General features: G+C 48.0%; 10 protein-coding genes across 10 annotated transcripts; 6 read left to right on the top strand and 4 right to left on the bottom strand.

Annotated features, from left to right (window-relative positions):
* Positions 1–93: 93 nt before the first annotated feature.
* On the top strand, positions 94–893 carry LHYA1_G007585 (uncharacterized protein; the record flags this gene model as incomplete). The annotated part of the gene is made up of 3 exons (XM_031152514.1): positions 94–296; positions 361–554; positions 640–893. 3 exons carry the CDS (start codon positions 94–96, stop codon positions 891–893), a joined length of 651 nt encoding a protein of 216 aa, XP_031002617.1.
* Positions 894–3,067: 2,174 nt separating this feature from the next.
* On the top strand, positions 3,068–5,393 carry LIGB (Extradiol ring-cleavage dioxygenase; the record flags this gene model as incomplete). Its single annotated transcript, XM_031152513.1, has 5 exons — positions 3,068–3,305; positions 3,392–3,448; positions 3,498–4,040; positions 4,414–4,863; positions 4,921–5,393. 5 exons carry the CDS (start codon positions 3,068–3,070, stop codon positions 5,391–5,393), a joined length of 1,761 nt encoding a protein of 586 aa, XP_031002616.1.
* Positions 5,394–5,577: 184 nt separating this feature from the next.
* On the bottom strand, positions 5,578–6,678 carry LHYA1_G007583 (Uncharacterized protein; the record flags this gene model as incomplete). Its single annotated transcript, XM_031152512.1, has 1 exon — positions 5,578–6,678. One exon carries the CDS (start codon positions 6,676–6,678, stop codon positions 5,578–5,580), a length of 1,101 nt encoding a protein of 366 aa, XP_031002615.1.
* Positions 6,679–7,171: 493 nt separating this feature from the next.
* Positions 7,172–9,197, top strand: EMP70 (Transmembrane 9 superfamily member; the record flags this gene model as incomplete). The annotated part of the gene is made up of 2 exons (XM_031152511.1): positions 7,172–9,053; positions 9,130–9,197. 2 exons carry the CDS (start codon positions 7,172–7,174, stop codon positions 9,195–9,197), a joined length of 1,950 nt encoding a protein of 649 aa, XP_031002614.1.
* Positions 9,198–11,508: 2,311 nt separating this feature from the next.
* Positions 11,509–12,407, top strand: LHYA1_G007581 (uncharacterized protein; the record flags this gene model as incomplete). The annotated part of the gene is made up of 3 exons (XM_031152510.1): positions 11,509–11,592; positions 11,642–12,151; positions 12,213–12,407. The coding sequence occupies 3 exons, from the start codon at positions 11,509–11,511 to the stop codon at positions 12,405–12,407; spliced, it is 789 nt and encodes a 262-aa protein (XP_031002603.1).
* Positions 12,408–13,934: 1,527 nt separating this feature from the next.
* ncs1 (Calcium-binding protein) lies at positions 13,935–15,236 on the top strand (the record flags this gene model as incomplete). The annotated part of the gene is made up of 5 exons (XM_031152509.1): positions 13,935–14,258; positions 14,360–14,496; positions 14,542–14,633; positions 14,676–14,971; positions 15,057–15,236. 5 exons carry the CDS (start codon positions 13,935–13,937, stop codon positions 15,234–15,236), a joined length of 1,029 nt encoding a protein of 342 aa, XP_031002613.1.
* A 1,238-nt stretch (positions 15,237–16,474) lies between these two features.
* Positions 16,475–16,912, top strand: LHYA1_G007579 (uncharacterized protein; the record flags this gene model as incomplete). Its single annotated transcript, XM_031152508.1, has 2 exons — positions 16,475–16,485; positions 16,582–16,912. 2 exons carry the CDS (start codon positions 16,475–16,477, stop codon positions 16,910–16,912), a joined length of 342 nt encoding a protein of 113 aa, XP_031002611.1.
* Positions 16,913–17,409: 497 nt separating this feature from the next.
* LHYA1_G007578 (uncharacterized protein) lies at positions 17,410–18,048 on the bottom strand (the record flags this gene model as incomplete). Its single annotated transcript, XM_031152507.1, has 2 exons — positions 17,410–17,744; positions 17,808–18,048. Coding segments are annotated over 2 exons (576 nt in total), but the record flags the coding sequence as incomplete, so codon positions are not given.
* Positions 18,049–19,174: 1,126 nt separating this feature from the next.
* On the bottom strand, positions 19,175–21,328 carry sdnR (Beta-lactamase-like protein sdnR; the record flags this gene model as incomplete). Its single annotated transcript, XM_031152506.1, has 4 exons — positions 19,175–20,201; positions 20,258–20,519; positions 20,607–20,732; positions 20,785–21,328. 4 exons carry the CDS (start codon positions 21,326–21,328, stop codon positions 19,175–19,177), a joined length of 1,959 nt encoding a protein of 652 aa, XP_031002606.1.
* Positions 21,329–22,334: 1,006 nt separating this feature from the next.
* ydfE (Uncharacterized protein) lies at positions 22,335–23,096 on the bottom strand (the record flags this gene model as incomplete). Its single annotated transcript, XM_031152505.1, has 1 exon — positions 22,335–23,096. The coding sequence occupies one exon, from the start codon at positions 23,094–23,096 to the stop codon at positions 22,335–22,337; it is 762 nt and encodes a 253-aa protein (XP_031002607.1).
* Between the last annotated feature and the right edge of the window lie 511 nt (positions 23,097–23,607).

Here is a 23,607-nt window from a genome sequence, read left to right as displayed (position 1 = left end):
GGCCACGGTACAGCTGTACTGTAGCTCACCCCGCACCTCCAACCAGCCCCAACTTCCACCTCCAGTACTCGCTTTTCCGTAATACTCCTCAACATGGCGAACTTCAGCCTTGGAACCGCAACCGTCTCAGACGCGAACGAGCTAGGCCACCTCATGGCACTCGCGTACAAAAACGACCCTATCCAACGAAACCTCCTGCCCTTTGCCCTCCGCGGTGACTACTGGGGTGCGTGGCTCGCGCATGATTTTGCACGTGCGGGGGAGGTGTATTATAAAAGTACCGATGTGTCTAGCAGGTAGCTAAAACCGCTCCTTTTTCTATTTTCTTTCCTTTTCTCCTTAATCAGAACGTTTATTCAGGGGACGGGATTCTGATGAATTCTTATCTAGTAAAATCGTAGCTTTCGCCAAAGTCCGGTACCCGGGTCCTATAGATTCTAAAGGGGACTTTGAAGGAGAGCCGCCCGAGGGCACGGATATTCAGACATTAGTGCACTGGTTCGAGCAAATGGATGCGTATCATGAGAAACACGCCAGTTATGAGAAAGACTACTGTATCCCCTCCTCTCCCCCTCCACCCTTTCCCCTAAGGTAGCCCACCCCAAACTACTGTCCCTATCACTAACTGGTATAACCCAGATCTAAACGTCCTCTGTGTACACCCCTCATACCAGCGGCTCGGCTTGGGTAAAATGCTCCTAACGCGCTTCCTGGCTGATGCGGACAAGGAGCACGCTAGAGTCTATCTACAGGCTACGGAGCTTGGGCACCCGCTTTATCTGAAGTATGGATGGGTGGATATTGAGGATATGGTTACGCAGACGCCAGAAGGCCCGGTGGTCTGGAAATGTATGATGAGAGAGCCGGGAGATGGGGCTAAGGGTATAATCTGAGTGCTAATATGGAGGAGATTTGAGATTTCAGATACATGAATGAATGACATGGAAAGCCATTGTGGATAGTGCAAGCTTGTCTTGCCTTGTGTTTCTGTGTACAGAGTGGTGGTCTGAACACACGAGGACCTTGGTGTTGGGAGGGCAGTGTGGGACTGGAACCGTCTGTCATGTACACCCCTAAGCCCTAGTGTTCACTCTCCAAGCGCAGACTCAGCTGGTACCGAACTATACCATACCATGGCGATAGACGTGGTATCTGCAAGAAAAGCGGAGGTTACAAGAAAAGGGGTTCATTTCAGGGTCTGATTTGTGGAACTGGCGCTTGTCAGCGAGGGATGTAGTCGTGTAACCAGCTATCCATTTTGAGCCCTACCAAAGCTGGGTGGAATTTTTGACTGGCCACGAGGATTTCTGGTAGATGCACTCACTTGTAGTTACACCATTGGCTGGCCTTGCACCACCACACGAAAACAAATTGTGATTAATCCCATTCCTAAAGGATGCCAAATGCACGAACACGGGAGAGGCAAAAGGTCTTTTTGTCCACGCCGACTAGTACTGTAAACGGAGTGATCCTGTCCAGTCTCATCCGGCGAAAGTGTACACGGTACAGATGCCAGCTCACTGTGGCACCGTGCCCTGAAAAACGTAATGGGATAACATGCCATCGGTGAGAAAACTGCTTGTTCACTGTCCGACACTGCTCTGGAACAACCAAGAATCGTAGCATACTTGCATGATGACTGCAGAACCCCCACAAATTGAGCTAATGCGAAGGGATGGAAAGCGTGAGAAGGCGGCTGCGCGCATGGGCAAATAGTCATGTGATGTCCACGAAGGGAAAACAAACGTTGTTTGGGTGCAGCTTGTGGCATAATCGGTTGGGTAATATGGCTGTCAGATATGCATGTAAGCATGGACTAGGGGTCTTGTACTGCGTCACTTTATTAGGTACTTGTGCAGTACGTGCTGAACATACCATAGGACGTACGCTAACTAGACTGAGTGACACTTCGAAACGACAGAAAGGGGGTTTTCGGGTTTTCGTGTAACGGCACGTTCGACCCAAGCAGTTATTCACATATTGTGCCGCGAACAATGCACAATATTGCATGAGTACCCCAGAAACTACCATATTTCCGGACATGAAGCCAAAATGATGAAAAAGTCAAACTAAACAAGCCAATGAAATTGCCAGTAGAAGTAGAACTGCGCTTTTATGTTGCATGGCAGCCTCACTTGTTGCTGGTGTAGCAGTTGAGTATTTTTTACATCTGCGCAAATATGGCTATATATTTCGTCCCTCGCATCGATCTCCTGGATAAATAATCTTGAAACAGTACTACCGTTGATATGTAAGCAATCCACACGCTCATAGCTTACTCGACCCCAGAAGACTTGACCCAAAGAGAACTCTGAAGATTATTCGAACATCAAATGGCACAGACCGAGCGCAAGGAACGTACAGATAAATTTGGCCACGTGTAAGCAATACATCGCCGAACTTTTGGAGAACCTGCTGATAATTCTTCGTGAAGTATTCAATCACCAATTCCAACACTCTCCGAACAACTTGCAGAACGAGATGTTGAAACACATCAGCAGCTCGCCGGAAAGACCAACAACTACGAGCAGGGGCAGCAACTTATGAGGTGGGCATATGAGACGTCCACGACGAAGTTGACCTTGTCAGAGAAGCTGGAGAAATCGAAATGGGAAGCCACGAGGGCTGAAAACTTGTAGGAGTAGGAAATTGCTGCTGCATTACATGTTGGTGAAGCCATCCCCGAAGAAAGCATGGGAAATTGAATGCACTTGCTTGTATAGTGGGAATTTGAAGTACCCCAACAACATTTTAGTAAGAATGATAGTACGGAAGAAATGCAATATAGACTGACCAAAAAGAATCAATCACACGTCATCACGTGCACGCATAGGATTTCCCCTTTTGTCGATACAGTCCAGTCTAGTAGTGGAAGCGTTATGTGGCAGCGGCAGTAGTCTGTCTGGTTACTGCTTCATCTATCTGCTTATCGCTCCGATACCCTCGAAAGTGGGGAGTCTTAGGCTTGGGAAAAGGTCGTGATAAGTCCATATATTTCTTTCCGCATTTGCACTATAAAAAACATGGATGAGATCGACGCATTCTTACTCGACAAACCTCGCATCTGATGTCCCCGAGAAGTCTACGTATCGCGATTCTAGATTGCGATACGCCCGTACCAAATGTGTACTCAGAGAGAGGACTTTACAGTGACATCTTCGCAGGTTTACTCCGAAATGCAGCCAGTACTAGCCCAGAACTCTCTGAGTTGAAACTCGAGTTCAGCAAATTTGATTCTGTCCTTGGCCAGTTTCCCTCACTTGAAGAGCTCCTGACTCTGAATGGCATGATTATCACTGGATCAGGTAGGTTCATGTTGCCATGCCCCCAAAGCCAAGACATGGATTATGGAACAATTCAAGAACAAGACCCTTGCTGAACGTCAATACAGCAGCTTCAGTATACGACGATGCACCTTGGATCACCTCCCTTACAGACTTCTGCAGAAGTACTTTATGTTTTTCTCCGCTGTAGACACCAACTAATAACAAGACCAGAAATTTATACCTCTCACCCTAGGATCAAGATCTTTGGCTCCTGCTTTGGCCACCAGCTTCTCTGCCACATACTCTTCTCACCACTCGAAAAGAACGTTGTCTGCCGGGACCCAAAAGGCTGGGAGCTAGGTGTGCACCCCACTACTCTCTCCTCAGCATTCATCTCCAACTTCGGCCCCGTGACATCGAATCCTCTTCATGCAGATCAATTGCGCTTGCAATTCGTCCACGCGGATCACGTCGACTTGTCTGGGCTGCCCGAGGGCTTCCACTCCATTGGGAGCTCGCAACACTGTTCTCTGCAGGGGGTCTGGGAGAAGGGAAGGGTGTTGACGTATCAGGGACATGCTGAGTTTGATAGGTTTGTGAATGGAGAAACTGTAAAGGTGTTTGGAAAGGCAGTTTGGAATGAGACGTTCATGGAGCAGTCGTTGAAAGCTGTGGATGCGCAAGACGACGCTATTTGGGCTGCACAGGTTATGTTGAGATTCTTCTTGGAGGAGAGGGAGGAGAGGGAGGAGAGGGAAGAGAGAATCTATAGAGGTAAAAGGATTGACTAGGAAAGTTGAGGATGGTGTTATTGATAGCTATCTAGGAACCTACGGTAGCTAGAGGTGGCTGGTGGGAGCCGAATGTCCCATCCCCATCCCATATTATACCGTAATCTAAGCTAGCGGCCGCAACCATCTGGTGTCCATTATTATGAAATGCTGACCTCGAGATGACCTCGAGCTGACCTATCCGGCACGGTTCCGCACCGCAATCTATTCCTATTTCCCTCCCTAATTGTACATACGTCTAGAATAAAGACAAGGTTTGACAACCACCTGCTACCTACCCTTTGCTACACATATCTTGCTATATATATATAACTTACAGTGCTTGATCTGTATGCAGTTCCGCAACACCACCACAGCCTTTCTCCTCTCAGCAGCGAGACTATTCCAGCAGCCTACTTTCCACAACCTACCTACCTGTTCCCTCAACCAAACATCGCCCTCCCACTACAGCACCATGGCTCGCGCCCCCGTAATCTCAGTCTGCCATGGCGGCGGCCCCATGCCCCTCATGAACGACCCCGACCACTATGAGCTCATCAAATCCATGACCACCAAAATCCCCTCCGTCTTGGGTCTCGACACCCCTTCCGCACCACGAGCCATTGTACTCGTAACCGCGCACTGGAGCGAGCGCAGACCGACCATCAGCAATGGAAAGAAGCATAAGCTGTATTACGATTATGGCGGGTTTCCGCCCGAGACATATAAGTTGAAGTACGACGCGCCAGGCAGTCCGGAGGTGGCAGCGCAGGTGTATGAGCTGCTTGAGAACGCGGGGATGAGTCCTGAGATGGATGGTGAGAGAGGTATATACCCTTCCCCTAGACAAAACTTGAAGGAGGAATAGTGCTGATAGATAGTAGGATGGGATCACGGAGTATTCGTCCCCATGCTGCTCATCAACCCTAAAGCCGACATCCCAGTAATCCAGCTCTCCGTCCTCTCTACCAACTCTCCCGCCCAACACTATGCCATGGGTCAAGCGCTAGCGCCCCTCCGCGACTCGGGCGTCGCCATCATCGGCTCAGGAATGCCTACCTTCCACAACCTGCGTCTCATGTTTTCCGGGGGCACGAATGATCCGGGGTTCAAGAAGAGGAATAAGGAGTGGAGTGACAGACTTACTGCGACTGTGAAAACAGAGGATGTGGGGGAGAGGGCCAAGGCGCTGGAGGGCTGGAGGGAGTGGGTTGGTGCTAAAGAGGCACATCCTATTGGTGGGGAAGAGCACTTTTTACCATTGATTGTGTGTGCGGGTGCTGGGGGTCAAGGGAAGGCGGAGGCATTTGGGGATGCTATGATGGGGACGAAACAGTTTTCATACTATTGGACATAAGAAGGCATAGAATGGCTAAGCGGAGAGCAATGCTCGTAATACTAGAATTCATCATGTTCAAACATTCTAGGTATTGCGAAACACTCTGAATGAAGCTCCTGTTCTTCACGGGCTGAATCAAGGCACCACTCTGTCTCGTTCTCCTATGATGTTCTGAATACGGCTTTCGATCACTTCAACCAGCCTACTTCTTTCCCCTATCTCTCCTCCCACCATCCAAAGCCTTCAACCGCTTCTGAAAACCCTGCCCAACCTCCACCCCACCTCCGCTCCCCTTCGGCCCATCCTCATTAGACCTCTTGCGACTCTTCTCTAACACATTTCGTCCCTCCCCATCCTTCCTCTTAGTTAACCTTTCGATACGATCAATGCCCTCCCCAAGGCCCCTCCACTCTTCCCCACCATACCCCGCATCCTTCCCACCCTTATGCTTGGCCCTCTCCTTCTTACTCTCCTTTGGCAATCGCACGTAATTCTTCTCCTCATACTCCTTCCTCTCAGCCTCATCATTCAGTTGTTTCTCACTCTTTCTTCTTCGGCCTCCAGCAATCGTAGTGGTTCCTATACTAGGCTCTGCGAACGGAGCAGCGGAGAGCTCTGTATTGACGAATTCCTCGAGCGTAGCTGATTTGTTGGCTTTCTTGTCCGTCTTCTCTCGTGGTCCGGTGGTGGTAGGCATAGCAGTAGCTTGAATACGAGGCGGTTTGTACACTCCATCTCTTGCACTTTCTCTATCATCTGCGCCTACTGCGACCCGGGTAAATGCAGTTGGATTGGGCATGTGTTGCTGGTCGTCGATTTGGTCAAGGGCAGCGCCGTTGTCTAGTTCTGCATCGCCATCCTCAGACCCCTCCTCTTCTGAACTATCATCATCCCGAGACAGCTTCCCATTCATCTTAGGTTTTGAGGCATCTTCAATTCGTTTCGAATCCTCAGCCGCGCGCAGCACTTTGTCGATTTGGTACTTCAGACGGTTTTCCAGTGGCCGCACTCCCTTCTCTAGGTAGACTTGTAATTCGACAAGTTTGTTGACGACATGTTCGTCTAAAGCTTCAGCTTCCTCCTCATCGTCCGAGCTGCTGCTCTTGCGATTTCGTAGTTTGAGGAGAATAAGGAAGACTAGGTTTTGTAGGTACGAGAGAAAAAGCTCGTTCTTGACATCGAGCAGGGAGATTCCATCTTTAGGGGGAATCGGCGCGGATAACTTTTCTGTTGATTCAGATGCTGATGACAATGCCTGCGTGAGACTTTCCAGCAATGCCGGGAAAGAGGTTTGTGGTGCCATTCTTTGTGGTTGTTTGTATTATTTGAAAATACAAGTGCTTGGCTTGGCAGGAAAATAAATTTCGACAAGGGAAGAGGAAGAGCCACCAGCACCAGTCGTCGGTGAAACGATTCTCCGCAACCTTAAAAAGGAGCCAGATATTTGGATCCGGCGAGAGCTACAACACGCGTCTTATAATTACTTTATTCTACCAAGTACACGCACACCGCAATCCTCACTTTCAGAGATCCTTTACACACACGTCTTGGTCCGATCTGCTCTCATATGACTGAATAATACTACCCACATTTTCCGTGGCTCTGACTGTCCAGATAGGCCCGGTCTAAAACCCCGTCATTCGAACAAGTGAGTAAGCTCTTTTAGGACACCTAGTGCACCCCTGGAATATAATCCAAATCCTTCAAAACTTCACATTTCTACATTTCTATCTCCCGCCAAACTTTTACTCATTTCTGCCTTCATAACACAGATACATCTACCACCCTCAATCACAATGCGTTTACGAGACCTCTCGCCCTCCGCGGCGCTCCTAGCGACACTCCTCGCGGCCCCAGAACTATCAACCGCCTTCTACCTCCCAGGTGTTGCACCAACCTCATACAAAGAAGGAGACAAAGTGCCACTGAACGTAAATCGCCTCACGCCAGTCGGGTCGGGGACAGAAGGAACTCTGCGATCTGTTGTATCCTTCGATTACTACCATCCCGCCTTTCACTTCTGCAGACCGGAGCCAGAACCGAAATATGTCTCTGAGAGCTTGGGAAGCATATTATTTGGCGACCGGATAATGACTTCGCCTTTCGATCTCAAGATGCTACATAACGACACGTGCGTAATGCTATGCGACGATGTGAAGTTCGACCAGCCCTCGGCGCATTTCGTCAACCGGAGGATAGCTCAGGGGTTCGCGTTGAATTGGCTTATTGATGGTTTACCGGCTGGACAGTTGATCGAGGATGAGGTTACGCAGACAAAATTCTATAGCCAAGGATTTGCATTGGGATCGAATGACGACAAGGAGATGCACCTGAACAATCACTACGACATTATTATCGACTACCATCAAGTGACGGAAGGGAATTATCGCGTGGTCGGAGTCATTGTTCAACCGGATTCGAGATCGACAAAGGCGGATGGTGATGGAGGCGCTATTAATTCCCAAGGACATTGTGGATGGGGAAGCCCGCCTCTCACGCTGTCGGAAACTGGGGAGACAGTTACCTCTTTCACGTATGGCATATACTGGAGAGAATCGCCAACTGCTTGGGCTACGAGGTGGGATAAATACTTGCACGTATTTGACCCCAAGATTCACTGGTTCTCGCTCATCAATTCTGCTGTCATTGTTGTCTTCTTGACTATCACGGTAGTCTCGATTCTTCTGCGGACATTGAGAAAGGATATTCAGAGATATAACCGCTTGGACTCGATCAATCTAGACGACTTGTCTGGAACATCTGCGGTTGAAGATGGTGTACAAGAAGATTCTGGCTGGAAACTGGTCCACGGGGATGTTTTCCGTACCCCTAACTCACCCCTTATTCTGAGTGTGTTCCTTGGCAATGGTGCCCAGCTCTTCGTCATGACTGGCTTCACCATTGCCTTTGCACTTCTCGGATTCCTATCTCCCTCAAACCGTGGATCACTAGGAACTATTATGGTGCTCCTCTATACAGTTCTTGGCTTCATCGGCGGTTACACCTCAGCACGTGTCTACAAAGCCTTCGGCGGCGAAGCCTGGAAGCTCAACATTGCCCTAACTCCCCTCTTAGTCCCCGGAATCGTCTTCAGCACCTTCTTCCTGCTGAACCTCTTCCTCTGGGCCAAGGAATCCTCAGGCGCCGTCCCCTTCACAACCATGCTCGTCATCGTATGCATCTGGTTCCTTATCTCCGTTCCCCTCTCCTTTGCAGGCTCTTGGGTCGGTTTCCGCCAACCCGCCATCCAAGCCCCCGTCCGCACCAACCAGATCCCGCGTCAAATCCCCCCAAGCACAACATACATGCGTCCCATCCCGTCGATGCTCCTCGTAGGCATCTTACCCTTTGGAGCCATCTTCGTCGAGCTCTACTTCATCATGTCTTCCATCTGGTTCAGCAAGGTCTACTACATGTTCGGCTTCCTGTTTCTCTGCTATGGCCTCATGATAATAACGTGTGCGGCTGTCACGGTGCTCATGGTCTATTTCTTGCTTTGTAGTGAGAATTATCACTGGCACTGGAGGGCATTCATGACTGCCGGCGCCTCGGCATTCTACGTCTTTGCCAATGCGCTGATTTATTGGGTCACTAAATTACAGCTCGGTGGACTAGCTGGGAGCGTGCTGTATATTGGATATAGCGCATTGATTTCTTTCTTGTTCTTTATTCTCACTGGTACGTCATCCCTTCCCATATTTCCTCCCCTGAAACACATACACCCCTCAATACCATACTAATTTACACCTTCTAGGCTCCATTGGCTTCTTCGCTAGCTGGGCATTCGTGCAGAAGATCTACGGATCCATCAAAATCGACTAGATTAGAAACGCGCATATCCCAGTTATAATGATATGCTGGAATAGAATGGAAAGGAGAAAGGCCGAGTCGAGGATCGGAATCAGGATGGGATTGGTGGGGTATGGGAGGGAATGTATAGTAGTATATAGTTATCTTTGAGGCATTTTCTGTGGGGCGAGCGTTATGGACGGCGTCTTGGTGTGATGCCATGCTTTTGCGTGTATGGTAGGTAGACAATGAGATTTTTACCTTGGGCTGCATTTTAATTCTCTGTCTTGTCTTGGCTTGTGGTTCTTGGGGGGTAAATTTATGGTAGACATTTGTATGGTATGAATTATGCGCAAGCCTTTTCCTTGGAGGAGAGTTAAGCATTTTCCTCGATGGCTCTTGCGTAGAATACAAAAAGGATTGTTCTTCAATATCTTATATGTTTGCATACATAGTCTCATTTTACATTATCAATAACCCTGATTAAGCTCTCAATCATCCTCGTCGTCATCATCAAAAGTCTCCAACTGAAACGCCTTCGCCTTCTCCTGCGCATGCACTCTCACTTCCCCACCCCCCAACACTACTCATCCTCCTCTCCACCTGCCTTCTCCTCTCCTCGCCCTCTTCCCTCGCCCTATCCTCCTCCTCCTGGATCCTCTTCCGCTCAACCTCCAACTCCGCACTCTTCGCGGGATCAAACGTAGCCGGGTCAACACCCGTATCAACTAAGATCTGTATACTAGCCAGCGCGCCCCTTCGAATCGTCTCTTCGTTCGGCCACGGCACGAACATGTCGGGCGGCGGGTTCAACCAGCGTGAATACTCGGTCGGTAGAGCTGTGTTGTTGCTGGCATTTGTGGTCTGAGAAACTTGCGGCTGCGCTCCACTTGCACCTCCAATTCCAATTGGTGTCCCGCTATCAACATCCATCTGCATATCCCTCTCCCTCTCCCTCTCCGCACCATTCACAGGCGTCGCAGTCCCATTTGTCTGTGTCCCAGACTTGCTCTCCCTCGGCGTATTCGCACCTGTCTCTTCCGCGCTACCAGATTGCTGCGCGCTCGCGCTCTCGCCCTCGCGGTACGAAGTCGGGAGTGTGAATTTGCTGATCCGCCGCGCGTAAGACAGCAGCTCCGAGTACGAGACTGGGTTTGTGGAGGTCGAGGGCGGGAAGCTGGTTGAGGGCGTGGAGAGGAGGGCGCTGCGGGTGGTGGTTAGGAGGATGAGCGTTTCTTTGATCTGCGTATCGAGGTCTTGGGATGTGGCTTTTAGGGACAGGATCTTGGCGTGGTTGGATTGGTGGGTTGATACTGCAAGAGAGTTAGTGGGTATAGGGCGCTGAGTGCTGAGTGCTGAGTGCCGAGTCCTGAGTGCTGTGAAAAGGAGAGGGAAGAGAAGGGAGGACTTGCATTGTTCTAGTCCTTGAGTGAGCTCTGCGTCTGCGGTTACTAGGTCGTTTGCGAGGGCTGGTGCGGGATTGTAGGTTGATATTGAGGTTATTAATGTCGCCAATGCCTTCTCTACACGCTCGAATCGGCGGTCGATTATTTCGTCCATGGTGTGCTATTCCTGTGAAAATATATGAAGCTACAAGTAAACAAAGAAAGAGTTGACTCGCGACAGCTACCGGTCTGGGCTGTGCTTGTAAGGCTTAGCGCGTAGTGTCATGTGATCAGCCCCTTAATATTGTTTTCGCGTTTTGTGCAAGTTGCAGCGTGCATTCCCAAAGAAGAAGGCATCACGCCGTGTCCGACCACAAACGTCTCGTTCATCACAGCAGTGAACTTTTCACGTAAACTGCATCCGTGTTCCTCCTACTTCTGTCTATAGTGCATTGCGGCTGAGGAGCTAAGAAGCCTATGACTCCATAGTTTCTATACTCCGCGCCACTCAAAAAACGTGGATTTAGGATCTAATTATTCCTTACGGTTCTAGGCCTTTACACCAGGGTAAACAGCCAGTTATATGTGCAGGTTCTCTATTATATGTAAAGGGATTGGACACCTTAAACCGGACCCCTACACGCAAATCATTTGCTGCTCAGTGGTAGCTAGGAACGTTTTGCCATAAATATAGACATTTTTGAGTACTAAGTCCAGAAATGCATAAAACCCCCAGCTTTTACACTTGTAAGCATTCGCTCCGACGTGTTAACCCCTTCTATTCACGTACTTGGGAGTGTTATACTTAAATAAAAGGCAAGTACCTCAATCATATCATTCTTCCAAAACTCAATCTCGTCTTGCTTCTTGTCTAACCTAACTTTCTTTCGTTGTTCTGCTTTGTATTTCCAGCCTCACATTTTACATCCATATACCCCCTGAACATCTAGTCCCACGAAATGGGTCAAAAGTCTGCCAACATCACCAAGCAATGGGCAGATAGTCCTTTCGCGTTGATCGAGACACCAAGAAAGAGACATGGTGTGAGTACCTCGATCTCAATCGGGCAGAAGACAAACTCACACCTTTCAGATCACCGACCCCTCAAAAGCCCACGGTGCGATCAATGCCGCAACAGAGATGTGTTTAGTCCATAACGTCTTAATTCGTCATCTGAACTGCATATACCTACAAGCACCTAATGTTAAACTGGACAAAGACATCGCCGACTTCGCTACATTTATCCATGCGTGGTGTGTCATTCTCGAAGGACACCACCACACCGAAGAGACACTTTTCTTCCCCTGGCTAGAGGATTATATTGGTATCAAGGACCACATGGGGAAGAATATCGAACAACACCATGCTTTCCATCCAGGCCTGAAAGAACTAGATGATTACGCTACTGGTCTGACAGCAGGCAAAGAGACGTACGATGGCGCGAATGTCCGGAAGATTATTGATAACTTCGGCCCTATCTTGGCACAGCATCTGAAAGAGGAAGTCGAGAGCTTGGAAGCGCTGGAAGAATTCGGTGACAAGATTGACTGGGTGACGTGGGGCAAAAGAGTTAGTGACCATGCTGTCAAGCATGGTGACACGGTAAGTTTACATTGCACAGATTGATTTTGAGAAGCTTGTACACTGACTGACTATTCTGAAGGATATTGGGATCCCAATGTTTGTTACGAACATTGACTATTCTTTCGAAGCCCCAATACATGTGACCGTTTGGCCACCGTGGCCATGGGTTGCTGGTGTGCTCTTTCGGTGGGTGTATATTCGTAAGCGGAAGGCTGTCTGTAGGTTTTCATCGTGTGATTCATATGGCATGCCGAAGGAGTTGGAATTTGTATGATCCATTGAGTAAGCGTGAGGGTGCGCTTTGCAAAGGATATTCGTCGAAGTTGCGAAATTGTATGTGTTACAGGTTCCTGGTGAGGCTCGCATTGCTCATGGGCATGGAGTGGGTGACTTCCCACCTATATGTTTTGGATATGAAGCATATTAGTCTATCTGGTTATCACAATACAATTGTAAACTTACGGTCCTAACTTATTGGTTCATGACGAGTGCAATTCCCATTCCAATCCAATCCCAATTTCAATTTCAATTCCAATGACTTTCCCAGAATCTAGAGGTGATCATCTCGTGATTCTTCTCTGCTTTCAAAGAATCATAAGAGGCTACTATACCCTCATCCGGTATCTTCGGGGTAGAGAGCTTTTACCCCACTAATTACTCGACAAGGCGCGCGCCGCAATTCCATGGAGCTCTCCGACACAGGCTAGGTTCAGGCTCTTGGAACGAATCTCTCACCAGATGAGCGTTTCGTATGGTGTCAGCCCAAAAAATCAGTAATTGAAGCAAGCCTCTCCATGACAGCTTGGCGTGTCACACCTGTGAATCGGCAGTAGAAAAGGGGAAGGCGGCACGTGATGGAAAGTCGTACCGGAGGAACTGTGCCACATCTGAAACAGCAGCCGCGTTTAAACTACTTGTAGAAGCTGCAGTGCAGTGCAGAGATCAGCAAGATGGAAAGATTGGGATATAAATCAAGCTGCAATTGGCATGAATGAATGTACTATAGAAGAGGAAGTTCTTTTAACAAGCGCCGCGCCCAGACTTTACGGAGTAGATTAATATAAAAATAGCATAGCCAGCCCCTCGAGACGGTACGGTGACCAACAAAACCAGCCTGCCCCTCCTCCCCTCACTTCCTCTGCCTCTGGCTCTGCCCGCAGTTATTCGCCTGAGTCGCATCACCACCACCTACCACCAGCTCTACCCTACCCCTACCTACCAACCCTACCACTCCACCCTGACAAACCTAAAGACGAGACTTACCTGACCTTGACCTTCCCTTGCCTCCCTCCCTTCCCACGCAGCGGCCTTCTAGTTTCTATCTAGCCACAAGACCAGCGACTCTCCGGCATTCACCACAGCACAGCACGGCCCTGACGTAACCCGCCCTGTCCTGCCATTCCATCCATTCACTCTCCACGAGTACAGGAGTCACGACGATCAGCTCCGAGACCCTCTACCTATACCCCTCGGCCCATACCGTGTGCGCGACAACGACACTTCGAACAAGGAAGAGGAAGAGTATACTGGTATGATCTCCGCGCTCTACCCCGCTTACTGCAATGAATTAGCTCTGACTGTCATCTTTTCAACCAGATAGGTAGCTATCAGGCTCCCGCGTCCTCCGTCCTCAAAACTCGATCGCATCGACGTCGCATAGAACACTTTGATATTGCTGTGGAAGATCTGAGGAGACTTATCCCGCAAAGATGGGAAAATCGTAAGTCATTATTTTACATCTTGAGTGGCGCAAGGCTGGCGACGAGGCCGCAAACGCCGGACTGGAACGTTTGCCCTGGTCATGAACCTGATACCGCCTCGAGACTCGAATGTCCAGGAGCTGGATCGAGGATCACTCCTCTGCACCAACCGAATTCCATTTGCAATTGCATGCACGGCCGTCGTGGAGGGGTTCAGCATGTGCCCTAAAGCCGGAGCTCCCGCCTCTCGGATATCGCTGCATTGGAGAGAAGAGCGCAGGAATACAGCAAGCTTAGGGACTCTTTTGGTTGAGGCTTGGTTTGGTTTCTACCAGCGCAAGTTCAATGATCAAATACTTCGTCAACAAAGCCTCTGCTCCTCTGCCGGGCTCTTCATAACCCGAGATCATCAAATGGCATTGGTAGTATGTTCAACTTCGCGCTCTCTACAAAAATGCGGCCTTTTGCTCTGAACGATTCACCCGGAGTTTCGAGTTTGTGAGGGGTTTTGCAAGAGCATTGATAGCCAGATGCACGTCTCAATGCCTTTGAAACTCCCATCGCAACTGTACGAGCCATTGATCAAGCGGACCTCTGCTGGAGAACAGTCGAACTTAGCCCACCTCTGCTCTACGAAGCTCTCGATTCGGAAGCCTTGCCCATGTCTTTGCGCATTTATCTACTGACCACCTGCTGACCAAAATACAGACAGAGCAAGCTCTCCCAGGAGCAATTGAGTGAACTTCAGCGATCCACCCACTTCGACAAGAAGGAATTGCAGCAATGGTACAAAGGCACGTGTCTATCTGTACCCCTGAAGATCCCTCGCTAACTTCTTTCAGGCTTCTTGAAGGACTGTCCATCTGGCATGCTCACCAAAGAAGAGTTCCAAAAGATCTACAGACAATTCTTTCCATTCGGAGATCCTTCCTCATTTGCCGACTACGTCTTCAATGTCTTCGATAGCGATAAATCCGGCTCGATCGATTTCAAAGAATTCATCTGCGCTCTCAGCGTGACGAGCAGGGGCAAGATGGAAGATAAGCTTGATTGGGCATTCCAATTATACGATATTGATGGGGATGGCAAGATCAGCTACGATGAGATGCTTGCAATTGTTGAGGCTATCTACAAGATGGTGAGTTTAGCATTATTGGGGGAGCTAGCGTCAATTCTAGCTCCAGTCTTCAGCCAAACATTCGAATCAATATTAACATCCACAGGTCGGATCCATGGTTAAACTCCCCGCCGACGAAGACACACCCGAAAAGCGCGTCCGGAAAATCTTTCGCATGATGGATAAAGATGAGAACGGCAGCTTAGATATGGAAGAGTTCAAGGAAGGCAGCAAGAGAGATGAGACCATAGTATCCGCGCTGTCTCTTTACGACGGCCTTGTTTGATTTCTTTTTGCGCTGTGATAAGGGCTCTTCTCTAGCATCATACTTTTTTCGATGGTGCGCAATTGAATAGCAAAGACACAATTTCCTTGATGTATCAGCATGGCTTGGTTGGGGTTCTCTTTTTTGTCTTGGCCTAGATACCTATCTTAGGAACGAATGATGCGCAATGAAAATGGTATTTCGAAATTTGATGGCCTCGTCTCGGCCAAGACGCTTTGATTTGATTTCTCTGTTCATTCAAAGCCGTACTCAAGCACTTGACATATTCACATGCCTGATAAACAAACCCGGGATCACTCATACAGCTCCTGCATGACAACACTTACTTTATCACCCTTCCCTCTCTCCCTCCTTCTCCATATAGCTTATTAATATAATAGTACCCATGCTGCCTTTGACGATACATAGAAAGAAAGAAAGAAAGAGGGGATTTTTGGAAAAGCGGTTGTGGGTGGTTGGTATGCCTAGCCCTTGCACTTGAAATTGCATTAAAAGTAAACGATAGCACGCTGTAAAAGTACCGCCGCATGTTTCCAAAGTGTAGCAGAGCCACGGCAGAGAGGCTACGGGCTGAAACCCAAAGCTGAATTTAAACAGGACAGGACAGGACAACTTGAAATTCCCAACTCGAGAGCGGTGGAACGGGCTGGGCTTTAGAGAAACATACTAGTGCTCAATTGAAAGGCATAATAAACTTTGAGCTGAATTAAAGAAACCCTTTTTATAGGAGCATTTAATTGGCGTACGTTGTAATACATAGGTAGTCTATACACCAGGATTCCTTCAAAAAATCAAGATGTCCGAATGACCGTGGATCAAGAATCCAGAATCCTCCCGCCACCCATCCCATCGACGATGAACTCTTGCAGTACCCAGAAAAAAAAGCAAACTTGGAATGAACAAGGGAGAGCTGTGTTGTCATCTTACGCGGCGACAGACTCCAGGATACGAGTGAAAAAGCTGCGTGTGCCAACTTTTGACGTCTCTTCTCCACACCACAAGGATCAACACAGGGATTCTTTCCATCCTTGCAACGTGCGTCATACTTTGCATCCATAACAGATACCGGTATTTGCTTTCTAAATCTCGTCCATAAAGCATCCCAATAATCCAGATTTTTGTTTGTCTCAAGTCACTCATCCTCATCAATCCATCAAAATCTATATACAGTACTATTAAAACCAATCCCGCCTTTTTCTCCCCCAACAGACCAACCAGTCACTAATACATAACACATTATGTCTAAACCGTATGCTGCTCCTTCCCCTCTCCCACCTTACCCCTCCCTCCCTCTCTTAAAACCCCAATTTCAGGTCAAATACCAATACTAACACCACACCCACAGAACCAAACAAGCAGAGTCCGAAGAGGAAGAATACATGGACCAATCCGACAGCGAAGCAAACTCCAACACCGCGCTGCAACCCGCACAGCAACAAAACCAACAACTACAAGCCCAGCAACAACAACAGCAACAACAGCAACAGCAACAAGTGGGCCAGCGTGCCGAAGGTTACAGAACAGGCGCCATCAGAGAATCCCGCATCAAGAGCCGCCCGGAACCCAAATCTACGGCCTCGGATAGCGCGCTGAAGATCAAGATCGAGTTGGATTTGGAGGTCGAGGTGGATCTCTATGCGAGGGTTAAGGGTGATGTTACGATTGGGTTGATGTAGGGATGTTTTTCATGTGTTGTGTTTTGTTGGGTATCGGAGTTGGATGGGAAGGTGGATATTAAGAGGGTAGCTAGCTAGCTATACCTTAGGTTTCTAACATGTTGTAATTTACCAAATGTGAACTTTTACCAATCCTACCTAGGAATGTTGCCCATTGTCTCGGTTGCCACACTGCTTCGGTTCACTCTTGCGGTGCTTGCGCCTACCTTTACTGGTTGCACCATATGCGTTCCCATCTGTCACGGTGATCACTGTCTCTGACTCTGTGCAGCTGTGCTTGCCTCTTAAAGGCTTCTTCTAGAGCTGCCTTGACGAGCTTGAACATGGTAGGAATAACAAAACGAGAAAATATGCAACATGTCAGACCAGGACTCGGCTGTATATGGCCGCTGAATTTCCAAGAATCTCCATGGTATTATGGCTGATATATTACACGCCAAGTCATCAACAGACTCAGGTACAGAGATCATAGCAAGATATATACACCGCCTATCATCTCAGAGATGCTTACGAACCCCATTCACCTTGTTTGAATGTCGCTGAAACATCCAAGTGACAGGTGCCAGCATCAGAGCCCCCACAATACACAGAAACGTCGCGAGCATCTGCCAGACCCATATAACCGTCGCCCCTCCCGGCCAAAAGAACTTCACCACCTCATTCAACTGATACAAATCTTCCTGCGTCTTGATATAGTACTTGTGATTTTCCGCCGACTGCACGAGGCTGAGTTTCGTGGTAAGGCGCACATCGGATTTGTAGAACGGCACGAAGAAGAGGGAGAAGATCTGGCGGATTTCGATAAAGAGAATCTTGGATTTCTGGTTGAATTCTGTGTGCATCTTTATAATTAATTACCTGTGTCTTGAACCAGTGACACCCGAGGGGATCATACCATCACACTCGACATTGAGGATTATCCGCGGAGATAGGATCTTGTACCATCGATAAACCATCCAGATGACCCATCTCGAGTTTATCTCTCCCAGCACCGGCAGTGAGACATGCGAGAAGCTGGGGACGCGGCAGAGCGGGTGGATGAATGAAGCATCGGGCAGGAAGTAGGTGTCTAGGGCATCTTTTTGTTCGGCTGGTGATCCTTCTGTTAAGAGGTGAATGACGTTTGATACTTGTTTCTCTACAGATGCAGTCAATTAGCTATATATTCTCTGCTATACGACAACCAATTTCAACTTGTAGATGTAGAAAGCGTGGTGTTGGATCTGCTTTCTTGATGTTGCCGTTCAATCGGGCTAACTTGATGGATGCTACGACAAACACTTGCCCGCCAACGCAACAAATAAGAAAGAGTAGGAAACATACTTGGATGGTCCATTAAATCTGTAATGTGATTGAGGATATACTCGAGTGTTTTCTATGTTTGTTATAAAGATTGCGATGCAGATGTTGATGTATAATTAAAAGGAAGGCGGGGCGGGGCGGCATCGCATCTCGACAGCTAGAATTTAAGCATTCGGCATGATGTCACAGCAGAAGCGAGCCTGCATGTGAAATCAGAGTCACGTTCAGATTCAGGGGCTCAGGGGTAAGTAGCGAGGTGTAGGCTAGTGCAATGCATCCCACTGGTTAATCGAAGGGGCCTCACTATATCATTCAACAACTACCCAGTCAAATTCCTGATCAATCGTGATACATTATCGAACCATGACAACTATTGAAGCCCACCCCACCACAAGTCGTGGCTCGAAATTACTTATCAATTAATCCGTCACATCCTCATCTCACTGATCGCGTTCGTATTTGATGTCCATCTACTACTTTCTTAGAAGTGACCAAGCAATCTAGTTGAAATTGTATCCTATAGGATCAATAAACCTTCATTTGTTTGGTTGATAGACTCCCTTGTTATGGGTACTGTGAAGGGTATGCCGGTTTCCTGCAGGAGTGCAAAGTTAATGATAGCATTAAGAAATGAAATCCATTATAGACATAGAACAGCCCACAAAGATGCCAAAATGGTATTGAGATCAACGAATCAAAGTCGATAGTGGTAATTATCGCAAGATTAGTGCACAAATGAAATAATGGTTTTGAAACTTCCAGGAACATAAGCTATGGAATTAATACAGCAACTTGCAAAGCACTGTTATAGCCCCCAGTCAAATAAGCATATCATATAATGAGGATGCATCACAAATGAAAGAAAACCTCTTGAGACTTCGCATAGTGTACTTTCTCTGATACATTAAAAGTTAATGTAGACATCCAAATGTTCCTCCAACCCGGAACACACCTAGTCACTTATAATACATGCTTCTCTCGAATACTTCTCTTATTGGACGGGGCCACCTCTTTCTCCAGCGTCACCCTCAGCGCCCGAGGATCCACAGTCACCGTCCCGTTGCTGTGGAGAGTGAAGAAGAACTGGTCTAGCGCCAACGATCCATAAACATACGCGGTGGGACCAATCCACGTGGCACAAGCAGTCGAGTATGTCTTTTCCACCAGTGGAGAGGCGAGATCTTCGAACATGGCTTTGAAAGACTGCTGTCTTGTTCCATCGCTCGTGACTATGAGATCTGTCGGATACAGTCGGATGCTAAGATCGATCCAGTATGGGTCGGAGTAATTGGTCATAAGTTGTGCGACGGTGAGCCTCATGTCCGTTCCGTTGCTTATCCAACTCGTGACTGATAGACCAGGCTTTTCGTCTAGCGCAAGGGTCAAGGAAGAGTTGAGGTTCGCGGCATCGTGAGGTACAGCTAAACTTGTCGCATTGAGAACAGCCGTGGCATTGCCGAGAGTCTTGTTTGTCGGGTTCATGGTGTCTTCTGCCACGCTTACACCTAGTGGCGGTGCGGCTCTCTCTCTCAGCGTGGCAGCGCTGCTATTCCCACCGGGCGCTGCCACTGAGTAGGTTCCTGCAAAGTCATTCCCGGCTTGATCTCTTGCTGTTGCTTCCAGGGCGGGGATGATGATGGTTCCCCATGCATCCAAGAATTCCATCTCAAGATCATTGATGTTATTGCCTGCAATCAAAAGGATGAAGCCAACATCGTAATCAGGAATGAGGACCAGGAACGAGACCCACACGCTGATCGATCCGCCTTTGTCGTATGTGTCAACATAACGGTACGTCTGAGCGAAGCTGTCGTTCATGTGGATTCTTCGAATGCCCCACGGAGCTCCAATACCAGCTCTGGGGTCCGAATCGAAGGCGTCTGGCTTCATCCAACGCCGAGTTTGCGGTCCAGAAAGAATTTCATAGTTCAGGATAGACCGTCCAATTCTGGCGATATCAGACGAAGATGAATACATGTTTCCTGCGCTTGAAGATGTGAGTACAAGCCGACAAAATGGGAAATTTGCATGATGGTCACTTACGGATTCTCTTCCCCAAGACTATAATACCAATTAGTGCTCTTCACTGTTCCAGGAATAATTCCAATGGATTCGTAAGGGGCATTATAGAAAGTTCTTTGTAGGTCCAATTTAGTGGTTATTGATTCGTCAAACATTGCCTCGAATGTTTTGCCAGTGATGGCTTCCAAAGCATATGAAAGTATCTGGTAGGCAATATTTGAATATGCCGCGGTACCAAATGGTGCAAAAGCTGGGTCAAATCGTTGCAAGATATTGAAGAATTCTAAATTAAGATTAGAATGGCTTATTTCGATTTCAGGATCTCATATAGGCAGGCAAATATGCATTGTTCTTCAGAAGTTTAACTTACGTGCTCGATCGCACTCGGGCCAGGTACCGCATGTTGGAATATCCGCTTCGGGCAGAGGAGGAAAGCCCAGATATACCAGCTCAATATTATCGGGGACTGACTGCGTCAACTCTCCCATTACCGAAGCTATATATGAGTTAGAGTGTTTCATCTACTTAACAAGGACCACTCTGCTTACTGTCTGATGAAAGCCCTGCTAAGTGGGATGCCAAAGAACCAATTGTGATATCGGTCCACGAGACTCTCGTAAGTGCATTGCCGCTTTTGTTGGCTGCAATGGCTTGCAACTCTGATACAAAGTCGGTAATCGGTGCATTCCAGTAAAAGTCCCCAGCTTCAATGAGGAATGTATACATAGTAAACAGCTTGGTAAGACTCCCTATCCTATACACAGAGTCTCCATCAACTTCCGTCACGCCCGTAGAGTTGAAAGACGGAAGGTTCGCAGCCGTGTGATACCAAGTGAAGGCTGATGTATCCTGATCGTCGGCGGAGAAGACTTCGAGAGAGTATGAATTCTCTTGTCCTTCGATAGCTGCATCTACACCCGTAAGAAAGGAGGTAAAATTTGCAAAAGCAGCCTGCATTATAGAATTGGTTGTAATGTTTCTAGGCTTAGGATAAACAGGTCCCAATAAGGGACAATTCGGTGTTGCGGCATCAGAGAGGGGGTATAGCACAACAGTAACCATAAGACTGTATAAAGGCAAAAGGAAATGCATCTTGAATTAAGAGGCCCCAGAAAACCCACCACAAGAAGTGAGTGAAGGTGGTGGAATGAGTGAGAGTTGGACAGCACCGGATCGGACAAAGGTCTACCAGTTATATATAATATAAATGTGCGTCACTTCTAGGATGAGATGAACAATGTAGAGATGTATTCGTCATCGCCTCAATAATATCTGTACGCTGTTCGCAATAGGCAGTTCTGAGAAGCAGGCAGTACAAGGGTCCACTGGCTCTCTCGCACACTTTTTGCATTCCTCATGCTGCAAAGAATTCAGCTTGCAACCCATTTGAGCTATATTGGCATATCTGGAAAGCTCTAGATTGGCCCACGCCTTCACTGATTCTGAGTTGAGTGCGATCTCTTTTGCTTTACCCAAGAGTGATCTGCAGGCCAGTTTATCCTATCTCCCGGCCGCTTCTTGTTCCGGGAGGAGCAAATGATGGAATGCCACGCGTGGCCGATGCACAGCTGGCAGACCTTGTCTCAAACTGTTTATATACTCGTGTTCACGGGCATTTAATATATAATAACAATAGTTGCAATCAAAAAAGGGGGGCGTGCGCGACACATATTCAGGGGCGAGAAGGTGAAGATTACCGAGGCGCCGAGAGACATCTCCAATTTCTCAGCGTTCCATCTGATAGATTCTTAATCGAATATACCTTCCCCCTTTGGATGAATATATATCAACACGATCTTTATGGCAGCTCGGGCCGGAATTGTCCGTTATTCAGGGGTCTTGTCAGGGTTAAGTGACTAGGATTTTATATTAAGCGGGGGCTCGGCACTTGATCCCATTCCTGCAGCCACGGAAATCCTGAATGCTTAACTCCTCGACTGCAAATCACATTTGGAGTGATTTCGGAAGTCTTTCGACGGCGTCAATTTTGGCCATGCACAAATCAGGCTGAAAATGTCGATTTTAAAAAGTAAATCGGGTCACTCTAATAAGTCTAAGAATAACTCCATGTGGGGGTGAACTTGTAGTTTCTCCCTTCTTACCATACCGCCTCGTTTTCTTCCATCTCTTCGGTTCCTCCTACAGCTTCTACGACGGGTAACACCTCCTCCCTTACCATATCTGTATCCGCAGCTTGGGGAACCTCATTGCTGCGAGTCAAAGCTCGATAGTTGCTCTCGTCAATCCTAGCCAGGTGAGATTCCTCCAACCGCTTTGAGCCCATGCCGTAGTACTCCTGAAAGACCATGAATAACGGATGCAATTTATCTACATCAATCCGATTCTCATGTCCTTGCAGCCGGAGTTCATCTTGCACATGGATCCTCAGAATCTTCACCTCAATCGCCAGCGTCATCCCCTTCCGATCCGACAAGTCCTTCATCATCTCATGATGATCCATCACTTCAGCCTCCATCTGCACAGGGCATTCGAGGATTCGAGGAGGTCCGACAAGATCTGACTTTTGAGGTGTGAGCTTGGCGTGTTGGAATTTATCTTTGACGTATGAGTATCCCGTGCGGACTTTAAATTCTGACATTGGGTTCGCTCCAGTGGTGCGTGCGAGAAGGTTGATGTGGGATGTCATGTCCTGGGAGGGGAGATTCAGAACGCATTTCTTGGTGCGGAGCATGTTTTGCGTGGTCTGGCTCATTGCCGATAGACCCAGCATACAGTGGTGGCCGAGCCACCAGGCAGATGACATTGGAGCGATGTTGTATGTGCCGTCTTCGTTTTCTGTCGTGATGAGGACTACTGGTGTGCCCCAGTACAAGATGGCGGGTGAAATGATGTTATGCATTTTGACCGAATGGTACAAATTGGCCTCCTGGAAGTCTATACTCGGGATTGCTTTCAAGCTACTTGCAACGATTCTGCTTGCTTTCATAGAATATGTGTCGGGTGCGGATAAGAGAACCTTTGGGGTATTTGCCACCCATATATATACCTTAAGCAGGAGTCACTTCGTCACTTAGTCATATCAATTGAGTACGGACAATTTCTATGTTGCTCTCAAAACCAGTTAGAAGCTCTGCTAGACCGGAGATGTTTAATTCTTCAAGCTGCAGGAAGTTTTGACTGTTACCAGAAGTACAGTCACTGCCTGGTTACGACTGTGGTGAAACTAGCCAATGAAATGCACCACCACCGTGTCTTACGTTTGAAATGACGGCCACTAACAACTTGTAACATGCAGCGCATGCGAAATCAATGTCTTGGCTTCGAAATTGAGCAGTGTGCCTTTTGCTATTTACTGAAAGTAGCCAATCAAGACCGGCAGAACACTTTATCACAGCAGAAGCTAGGCAGCT

The sequence above is a fragment of the Lachnellula hyalina genome (genome assembly GCF_007821495.1).
Source record: "Lachnellula hyalina strain CBS 185.66 chromosome Unknown contig00160, whole genome shotgun sequence".
Classification (NCBI taxonomy): Eukaryota; Fungi; Ascomycota; class Leotiomycetes; order Helotiales; family Lachnaceae; genus Lachnellula; species Lachnellula hyalina.
Note: the sequence above shows the minus strand (reverse complement) of the source record. Positions and strands in the feature narration are given on the sequence as shown.